Source organism: Peromyscus maniculatus, chromosome 8 (assembly GCF_049852395.1).
Source record: "Peromyscus maniculatus bairdii isolate BWxNUB_F1_BW_parent chromosome 8, HU_Pman_BW_mat_3.1, whole genome shotgun sequence".
Lineage (NCBI taxonomy): Eukaryota > Metazoa > Chordata > Mammalia > Rodentia > Cricetidae > Peromyscus > Peromyscus maniculatus.
The window spans coordinates 939,209-949,695 of NC_134859.1; the positions used below are offsets into that span (position 1 = coordinate 939,209).

The 10,487-nt window shown below is 48.0% G+C and overlaps 1 protein-coding gene across 5 annotated transcripts in view; it reads left to right on the plus strand.

Annotated features, from left to right (window-relative positions):
• Nucleotides 1–10,287, plus strand: part of Myh11 (myosin heavy chain 11) — a 100,246-nt gene extending 89,959 nt beyond the window's left edge. For 2 of the 5 annotated variants that reach the window (XM_076577808.1, XM_076577809.1), the window contains 6 exons: nt 275–398; nt 1,644–1,852; nt 3,447–3,555; nt 3,657–3,829; nt 6,228–6,266; nt 9,605–10,287. In XM_076577808.1, the coding sequence (XP_076433923.1) occupies nt 275–398; nt 1,644–1,852; nt 3,447–3,555; nt 3,657–3,829; nt 6,228–6,258 (646 nt within the window). In that variant the 3' untranslated portion in view covers nt 6,259–6,266; nt 9,605–10,287. Of the gene's footprint in view, nt 1–274; nt 399–1,643; nt 1,853–3,446; nt 3,556–3,656; nt 3,830–4,082; nt 4,084–6,227; nt 6,267–9,604 lie in introns of all 5 variants that reach the window. The other 3 variants (XM_006983864.4, XM_006983865.4, XM_076577810.1) reach the window with 2 other exon arrangements.
• Nucleotides 10,288–10,487: the final 200 nt, after the last annotated feature.

Below are 10,487 nucleotides of genomic sequence, written 5' to 3' on the forward strand. Positions count from 1 at the left end.
TCAAGGAATTAACCCATTTATTAAGCCAGAGCCTCAGAATCTAGTCACTTATCAGAGGCCAGCAGTTGGTAACCAAGTCCCCAGTACATGAGTTTGTGAGGAACATTTCATATTCAAACCATGACACAAGGTGATCTTGGGTGACTTTAGTCTCCCCTGAGCTTGTTTCCCCTGTTTAGAGAATCAGGGCCACCTGAGACAGCACCTTTCCAGGGAGAGTGTCCTATAATTGGGTAAGGTCCATGGGTCCCCAAGGCAGCTTCATTCCCCTCAGGAATACACTGCAGGATGAGAAGCGCCGCCTGGAGACAAGAATCGCCCAGCTGGAGGAGGAGCTGGAGGAAGAGCAGGGCAACATGGAGGCCATGAGTGACAGGGTCCGCAAGGCCACCCTGCAGGTAGGAGATACTGAGGTTAGAGTGAAGGGAAAGGGAGGGGACAACTCCTTGGGCCGTTTAAGTTAGTACGGTGGACTCAGTAAGCAACCTGCCCTGTCTGGTGCCCATTTAGTTCTTGGTGGCTGCTTCTGCCCTACACAGGATGCCTATACTGGGCACTCAGCCCCTAGACTCAAAATAGCAGACCATCTGGGGGCTACAGCGAGGCAAGACCACTTGACCATGTTCCCCACACAGGAGCAAAGTTCCTTGGGTTTCCTGAGACAGGGTCTAAGTGAAGCCCAAGAGTGACTAAGTAACATGCACCACAGGTCTGCTTTGTGTTAGCTCCAGGGATGAAGGAGAGAGAGGAAACCTGGGAATAAGGTACAGGATTCTTCCTCCTTATCTTAGTTAGGGTTTCTATTGCTGTGAGGAAACACCATAACCAAAATGCAAATTGGGAAGGAAAGGGTTTATTTGGCTTATACTTCAGCATTGCTGTTCATCACTGAAGGAAGTCAGGACAGGAACTCAAACAGAGCAGGAGCCTGGAGGCAGGAGCTGATGCAGAGGCCATGGAGGAGTGCTGCTTACTGGCTTGCTTCCCTGGCTTGCTCAGCCTGCTTTCTTATAGAACCCAGGACCATTAGCCCAGGGATGGCACCACCTACCAAGGACTGGACCCTCCACCATTGATCACTAATTGAGAAAATGCCTTCCAGCTGGATCTCATTGAGGCATTTCCTCAACTGAGGCACCTTCCTCTGTGATGACTCTAGCTTGTGTCAAGTTGACACACAAAACCTCCTTGTCCACTAGTGGCATGCCTGTACCTGTCTGCTATCTTCAGAAGACTCTGGACAGACCTTCAGGGTCTTATCTGGCTCCCTCCAACACATGGCCATCATAAATGACTCTAGTGTTTTCCCTCAGTGCTCTTTGCTCAGTCCAGTCCCAAGAGTCCTTAGTGCCTCTGTGGAGTGGAAGCTTCCTGAGCATCTCTCTGTGATAGGTGCCAGGGACCTTCCTGTATCCCCTCAGTGTCTGGGGTAGGGAACATGGGAAGAACTGAACAAGAGGTCCCTGGCTCAGTCAAGGTGACACAGGAGGCTTCTGAGCTGAGTCTTGGAGTGACGAGGAATGGAGTGGATGGAGAAAGAGAGAATGCAGGTGCTCTAGCCTTAGGGGCCCATGGCAGTAGACTTGTTCTGATACCCACCCCAGCTCTATAATTTCTGCCTCATGGCCATTCCTCTTTCCCAGGCTGAGCAACTGAGCAATGAGCTGGCCACAGAGCGCAGTGCAGCTCAGAAGAATGAGAGTGCCCGGCAGCAGCTGGAGCGCCAAAACAAGGAACTCCGTAGCAAGTTGCAGGAGATAGAGGGTGCCGTCAAAGCCAAACTCAAGTCTACTGTTGCGGCGCTGGAGGCTAAGATTGCACAGTTGGAAGAGCAGGTTGAACAGGAGGCCAGGTATGGGGCATTGGAGCTCCAGTCTCAGCTTTCTGGAGACCAGAAGGGAGCACTGGGGAAATCATTTACCCTAAGAGCCTCATTTCTGGAGTATGACAATGGAGTTCACTGGTGGCCACACTGCAGGGATGTGCTGAGGACAGAATGGAGACACAAAGTACTAGGCTTGCCTCTAGCCAAGAGCAACCCCTCCAAATGTTAGTTGCTGTTAGGATGGTGATGGTCCTCCAGACATGAGCCAGACTTGATGGGTGCCTGCCTGCCACCAGGTACATGAAAGGTCTAACCACCAGCCCACAGACACAAGAAAGCTTTCTTGCTTAATCATGAGTCACAGTACCTTTACAACTTAATGTTTTAAAGATTCTGAGCTACTTATACCAGCTTTCTGGATGATTCACACAATCCTGTGATTTTTAGTTTACTTGCAGATGTGTAGAATGATCATATTTTTAGAACATTTGCATCATCTCAAAAACAAAAACAAAAACCCAGCAACAACAAAATCACCCTTTGTCCTTCCTTCCCCATCATCCCCAACTATAACTGTCTGCTTTGAGATGGCTCATGCTGAGTCTATTGATGACTTTTCTCACTTTGACAAGCTGCCTGACCAAAAGCAACTTAAGACAGGGTTTGTTTGGGTTCCTCGTGTGGGAAAGGCATTATGGAGCAGCTTGGTTTGGGGTCAGCTCACCTACAGCTGCTGCTTCTCACATATTGGTGGATCAGGCATCAGAGTTTGGGCTAAACCAGAAGCAAATATCAGCTTTAAGTCCTGCCTCTATTGACCCATTCAGCTAGCTAAGCCACATGACCCACAACTAAGCTAAAGCTAAGTTCTACAACCTTGCCAAAACAGACTGTCCTGCTGGGTATCAAACATTTGCCTGTGGGGGCATCTCACATCAATGAAAACCTTTTGTGGCTGGCTCATTTCTTCACAAGAGGTTCTTAGGTCAGTGGGCTGTATTATGCCTTGATACCTCACCTTTCTTTATTCTACATCTGGCTCTCTTTGGGGTGACTCTTGATTTGGGGATTAAGGAAGCTAGGATGTATTGTTTGGCTTTACTCTTTTGGGGACCTGCCACCTAGGTCCCAAATAAATTACACATGGAGGCTTATTCTTAATTACGAATGTCCGGCCTTAGCTTGGCTTAGTTTCTAGCAAGCTTTCCTTAACTTATCCCATCTACCTTTTGCCTCTGGGCTTTTCCCATTCTCTTACTTCTGTAACTTACTCTTATTCCATGCCTTGCTGTGTAGCTGGGTGGCTGGCCCCTGGAGTCCTCCTCCTTCTCTGGCTGCTCAGTCCTCTCCATTCCCAGATTTCTCCCTCTATGCAGTCTTTCTGCCTGCCTGCTCCACCTATCCTTTCTCCTGCCTTGCTGTTGGCCAGTTCTTTTTTAGACCATCAGGTGTTTTACACAGGCACAGTAACACAGGTTCACAAAATTAAACAAATGCAACATAAACAAAAGTAACACACCTTAACCTAGACATGCAACAGGGATGCCATGTCTAAGTTAACATACCAACTATACGGATGCCATCTCAATCTGAAATTACCTTCCTTTCCTCTCTATGACAGAGAGAAACAGGCAGCTACCAAGTCACTGAAGCAAAAGGACAAGAAGCTGAAGGAGGTCCTGCTGCAGGTGGAGGATGAGCGCAAGATGGCAGAACAGTACAAGGAGCAGGTAGCCACAGCTGCTGCCCCTTCCTCACTGTCTTGGCCTTACCCAGAGCTTTGGGGCCCCACATGTACAGCCTTGCTGACCCACTGTCCTTCCCTTGGCAGGCAGAGAAAGGAAATACCAAGGTCAAGCAGCTGAAGAGGCAGCTGGAAGAGGCAGAGGAGGAGTCCCAGCGCATCAATGCCAACCGCAGGAAGCTGCAGCGGGAGCTAGATGAGGCTACTGAGAGTAACGAGGCCATGGGCCGAGAGGTGAATGCCCTCAAGAGCAAGCTCAGGTGAGGAATTGGGGGGAGCAGTTGGCAGTGGGCTGGCCAGCCTGAAGTGCCTGCCCTACACCCATGCATCCACTCCCCTGCATCCCTATACCCAACAATGCCTTCTACTCCCTCCCACCTTTGTGATTCACTGGACATTTTTACTAGTCCAGAAGCCTGTCCTTCATTGCAGGATCCAACCCTCATTTCTTATCTTCTTTTTTGAGCCTTCTATCTCAGGTTCTCACCCTCAGTACACTGCTGTGTCGGGTAGGGTTGGGCCTGGCTATACACATAAGGTTTTCAGCAGGCCCACCTACCGACACTGTGACAAATGTCTCCAGAAGTTGCCAGGTGGCCCCTCATGAAGATGCCCTGCCCACACTACTGTGGGGACTGGGTTCAGTCCTCTTGGTCAAGGTTGCCTCCCGCTCTATACCATGTCATTCTGGACACTCCAGCCTTCTAGCCTCTCTTCCTCCTGTTTTCTGTGATTTTAATATCCTAGGAGCTTTGCTTTCTGTCCCTTGATCTTGTTGCACTCTTGGATGTGATGAGAGACTCTAGACTCCTAACTGCACTGTGGGCATCCTGCCAGTGGTAGCTAGCTAGCTAGCTCTGTGTTCTTTGCTCCCTCCATGTTTTCTTCCATGGCCCCCAGTGGCCCCAGCTTCCTTTCCATGGTCAACCATGCACTTGCCCTTTATGCCTCATCACTCTGTAGCCCTTTCTTGCTTTTCTGGCTTCATTAGGCTGGTGCCAGGCCCAACTCTAGTGTAATTAATACCTTCTGCATAGCCGAGACACAAACTAGATGACAGCCCACTGCCACTTCCATTCTGAGTGTGCTGATAGCTAACCAAATCTCCCCAACAAGTAGATTTCTTATCTCCCATCTCACTTTCCACTGATGACCTCACTTCTTTTTTAACTGGAAAACAGAAGTGATAGTGAAATACACACCAGTCTTCTCCTACATCACCCTGACATCTGTGCTGAACTTTGTAGCAGAGCCAAGGCCTTGTTAAACCTGGCCCTCATCAGCTTTGCATCCCCTGTGTGCACCTGGGTGCTGTCTCACTCTCCTTCTGTTATTCCATTAAATGAAAATCCTAATCCTGCTTTTCTGCCACCGCTTTCCACATACAATGTGCAGGTAGCATCAATCAATGGGCCTTCTTTAGGCTACAACATGGCTGCAAATAGCCCGTGGTAGAGTGACCATCACAGGACCTCTTCCCTGGGCCTCACAGGGCTTACTCCCCTGGCTGCCCTTCTCTCTCCATCACAAACCCACTATGCACTGGACTGCCCAGGTTCCATCTTGGTCTCTTTTTCATCTTTTTACTTTCAGTGATCTGTTTTGAAAGAAGCCTCAAGTCCCTCAAGATGAGAATGTTATGGTTCCTACTTGACAGGCTAGAAACCATTGTTCCCAACTTTTCCAGTCTAGGAAAGGTATAGGAGATGCTCCCCTGCTGAAGGCTCAATACACAAGAGCTGTTTCCACAATGACCCAAAGAATGTGCCCTGAGTGGCAGGGCTATCTGCCCCTGTACTGATGTCTCTCTTCTCTCTTAGGCTTAATGGTTCTTTGAGGTCATGTTTACCATCTCTGTTGGTTCTGTCCACTTACTTGACCTGTGGTGGTACAGGCCCAAGATAGAACCAAACCATTTTGTATGTACCACATTCTCTAAGTCTAGGTGCACAGACACATGAGCTCACACCCTAAAGCTGTGTGGCAAGAAATCAAATAAGAAATCAGCAGACAAGAAACCATTGAGCAAGTTTCACAGTGTTGTTGGCCAGGTGGATGGCTTTCTACACGCCTGAAACATCTGCCATGTTGCTCGTCACCTCCCACTTAGCTGCCAAAGCCAACAGACACCGAGCTAGGGCAGTAGCTTGCTTGGTAATTCTTTGAGCATGAGGACCCAAGTTCAATCCCATAAAACAAGTTGGGCATGGTGGCACATTTTGGAATCCCAGTTCTGGGGAGGCAGAGACAGGAGTATTCCTGGGACTTTTCAGCCAGCTAGCCTACCCCAGTGGGTGAACTCTGGGCCAGTGAGAACCTGTCTGAAAAACAAGATAGATAGTGTTCATGAAGATGACATCCACACACAGCACACATACTTTGCACATGCATCTGGTCCAACACTGGCCTTTCAGACTGGCCTTTCCTTACCTTTGTACAATGCCAGGATTTCTAGGTGGTTCTCACGTGACTCATGAGGACAGAAATTTAAATAGTTCCTGTCATTGTTTTTAGTGCCAGTTTCTCCAGGCTGGCTCTCTGGTTCATGTTGACTTAGAAGTACCTTTCATTACTCAATTGAAGCTAGTGCCTTTAGCATACTTAACTGGCTCCCTCCCAAGTGTGGATGGTAACCTCTGGGGACTCTCTCTGTTTCAGAGGGCCCCCCTCACAGGAAACTTCGCAGTGAGCCACCAGGTATCTTGTGTCTCTAGCTTTGCAGCTCCTGTTTGTCATGTTGTCCCCATTCCTCTGTGCCCCGCACCCCTTCCTTGTCCCCATTCTTCTGTGCCCAGCACCCCTTCCTTGTCCCCATTCCTCTGTGCCCCGCACCCCTTCCTTGTCCCCATTCCTCTGCCCAGCACCCCTTCCTTGTCCCCATTCCTCTGCCCAGCACCCCTTCCTTGTCCCCATTCTTCTGTGCCCAGCACTCCTTCCCTGTGTCCTCCCTTTTCCAAGTCCTTGCAAATTTCTGTGAGATCCCCCAATCTGAAGGCTTGGATTAGTTCAGAATTGTGAATGTAAGGAACAGACCTCATCTCTTGAGTCATTGTCCTTCCTTCTGGCATTTATTCAAACATGGCTTCTAGCAAAACACCTTGATCACATCTCCATTAGATTTTAAAAGTCTGCATGCTTTGTTTTTGTTTATTTGTTTGTTTTGGTTTTGTTGTTTTGCAACAGTGTCTCATATAACCCAGGCTGTCCTTGAACTCACTATGTAGACAAGGGTGACCTTAGCTAGAAATCTTCCTGCTTCTGTCTCCCAAGTGCTGTAGTTACAGGCATGTTTCACTACACTGTTTTATGTGATACTGAGGATGGAACCCAGGGATTTATGCATGCATGGTAGACAAGCACTTTACCAACTGAGCTACAGCCCTAGCCCTTGCAGGGATTGTTCTTAGCTGCATGTTGAGGCCACTCATACACTGTCAGGATGCTCAGCAGTACACTTTCCTTGTACAGGTGAGATACCTTCCCCTTTGCATAACCCCTAGAAAATGGACCTGGCTTCTATCTGGCTGGCCTGGGTCATAGTCCAGAATAAAATAAACACAGGGCCACATTGACCACAGCACAGCATCTACTCATGGTTAAACTTGTCCTGTCCAAAGGACATGAGCACTCCCTGACATAGCACAGATGCCAGGGCTTCAAATGGCTTGATCTTGGGCTAATGCTTACTGCCCAGTTTTTAGTACATGAGGGTGGGAATTGGACATTACCTGTAGGAACCTTTTCTGGAGGCCTCATGGGCTTGCACATTTTCACGGTCAGGGGAATGGACTCAAAGTACATGGGGCCCTTGTCAATAAGGGGTCTCTGCTTCTCTGATTTTTAAGCACCTTTTTTTTTCTTTCCTGGTATGGTGTAGCCAGGCAACAAAGGCTCAATAGAGTTCCCAGTCCCCCACACTGAGGCTAAGGACACCCTTGCTTGTATCTACCTGTTCCTTGTAGAACTTCAGCTTTGCTCTTGCTGCCAAATACTTAAAGCTGGTTGAGGTTTTACAGAGAGCATCCCCAAGGATTCGAGGGGGGAGCAGAGGAGCCTTCTCTAGCCAACAGGAAACAATGTCCTGGCAAAATAGCAGAGGCTTCCACTCTCCTCTGGAGGCCTGTTCTACTCATAGTGCCTAGAGTCAACTCCAAGAGTTTGGAAATACTCACAGCCCTCCAGGAGGAGAGGCCCTTTAAGAAAACCTTTGGCAGGGCCCTTATTTCTTATAACTGAGAGTTGGTATCAACCTTTTTTTGGTTTGTTTATTTTTGTTTGGTTGGTTTGTTTTTGTTTTTGAAGACAGGGTTTCTGAGTAACCCTGGCTGTCCTGGAACTCAATCTGTAGACCAGGCTGGCCTTGAACTCAGAGATCCAGCTGCCTCTGCCTCCCGAGTGCTGAGATTAACAGTGTGTGCCACCACTGTCCATGTGGTATCAACCTTTTGTTTAGGATTTGGAACCACTCCAATAGGATTGGAACCCTCCAATAGTGATTCCTGCACTGGAACCATGCCCCTGAAGACTCTCTTGATGACTAGGGCATGACTTGTTTCTGAGGTCAAGGGACAAATCTTTTGAGTCAGCACAGACTTTCAAAAGACACAAAGTGACTAGAACCTCAATGTAGACTTAAACAGTTTCCAGCCCAGGCCACCACCCACTGGGTTCAGGTTCCCAAGCAAAAACGTAGCTGTGAGGAGAGGGCCACTAACAGTCACCTCTCCACACTGCACTCTAGGCCCCTTCTCTCTGACCCACAGCAGTGAGAAGAAATGGGCAAGGAAGTGGCCCTTCTGAAGCGACCCTCTGAAGCTGGCCAGGGTGTCTTACTTTGGGAGTGGCTACAACTTTTGAAGTATTTATTCCTGATCACTGCATCTTAGGAAACCCCGAAAGGTTCACACTGGGAGTTCCCCGACCTGCCGATCATAACCTTTGGGCCTGCTTATGCCTCTGGTGTGTCATCTGTCTGAGCTATTCCTTGGGCTACAGAACGGGTCAGTGGTGGGCACACAGCCCCATGGCTTCTCCCTCTAGCCTTCCTATGACCAGCAAGTTGCTTTTGTTACCCAACATTGGCTTTCTTAACTGTACTAAACTGTGTTAGCACCTGTCTTCAAATTCAGGTCAAACAGGACTGTGCTGGTGGGTGCCCAACAAGATCATGTGTTGTGTCATTGAACATCCACATAACCTTCTGTGAAATAGCAAATGTTAGCTGTAAGTAAACCGACCATTCTCCCTTTTTTTCCCACCTGCTCCTCTCACCCAAAGCCACACTCTATATAATTAGCCCTTCCTATAAAATCTGGTGGCCTTGGATAGCCAGGAGGGAGCAGGCCAGAGGCTGAAGACAGGAGTTGTGAAGCCCCATGGCTGCCCTGCCCACTGAAACAAACACACACCTCAGACTAACAACTTTAAATGTTCATGAGCATCCACTTTATGTTATGTATCATGTGACCACAGTGAGGAAAATACACGCTCAAGGCAGATACCATGGCAGACACTCAAGTCTCTCTACCATGGGAGAACTCAGGATAGGAAGTTCCACACAAGGGGATGATGCTGTTTCCCTTCAACAAAGGAGTGTCCTCTGTGTCACTCTCTCTCTATTCTGCCTTTGGAGTCCATTTTGAAAACCTAAAACCATGCCTTTATTATTCCCACAAAGGACAGAAATCTTACAGACAAAACAGTACCTTTTTTCACTAGGCCTGTGTCAGCTACTCTCCACCTACCTTGTCCTTTTTCTCTTCCCAGGCCTTCAACACTCTGGCAGACCAGAATCCTAAGTATTATTAAATGACCAAACCAGACATATTTTAAAAGCCAATAATCCCATGCCAACTGAATAAATGGAACCACCCAGACTTTTAAGACTGGCTGGGACTCACCCTGAATTTGTTTGTGACTCATTCATTCATGTTGAATGTGTGTTTGGTCTTAGCCCTTGATAAAAAAAACCTCTTCCAATTTGCTGGGAGATTTCCTTACTAACGACACGTGTATTCTCTGCTTAAAACCCATAGGCGAGGAAACGAGGCCTCCTTTGTTCCTTCCAGGAGGGCTGGAGGACGTAGAGTTATTGAAAACACAGATGGTTCTGAAGAAGAAATGGACGCTCGGGACTCAGACTTCAATGGAACCAAAGCCAGTGAATAAATTCAGAATTATACACCATGGCAGGGAAAACAAAACACTAAAGACAGCAGAACCCAGCAGACTCTGCCGCAGATATCACTCCATCCTTCACCATGACCCAACCCCACAGCCCTACACAAAGGGTGTGAATTCAGGTTTTAGGATGTGCTATCAAACAAAACCCAAATAAGAGATGCAGGCCAGACCTTGCATTCCGTGGGATGCAAAGATAGGTTTTAGGAAAATAGCCACAGTCACCAGTCACCAGCAACTTTGTTTACATGAAATGAGTCAATTACCTAAATGGGTACCACTGCCCCCAGCCCACTCCCAAATCATTCCCTGACCACTCCAGTTAGGGAGGAAAGCCCTTGTTTGAAAATTCCCCTCTCCTCTGGCTGCCACACCTCAGACACACACACACACAGTTCACCAAGACCAAGTGACTATTTTTGTCATGTGAATTAAAAAGGAAACACTGCTCCAAGGGCTGAAAACAGAGAGATCACACTGTCTTATTGCACCCAGGTTGTACCCATGGACACTTTCACTAATAAAAGGTTATAAGTCACGAGAATGGAGTTGGCTCTTCTGTCAAGCTGTTGTCTTTTGCAGGATGGGGCAGGACATTCTTATTTAATCCTCTCAGTGACCCTATGAACTTTTTATTTCTTTCATAAACTGAGGAAACAATCATGGACATACAACATGCCTGACTGGGCATGAGCAGCTGGAAGGTTGTGTACCAGGCTGTGTAACTGAGGTACTAAG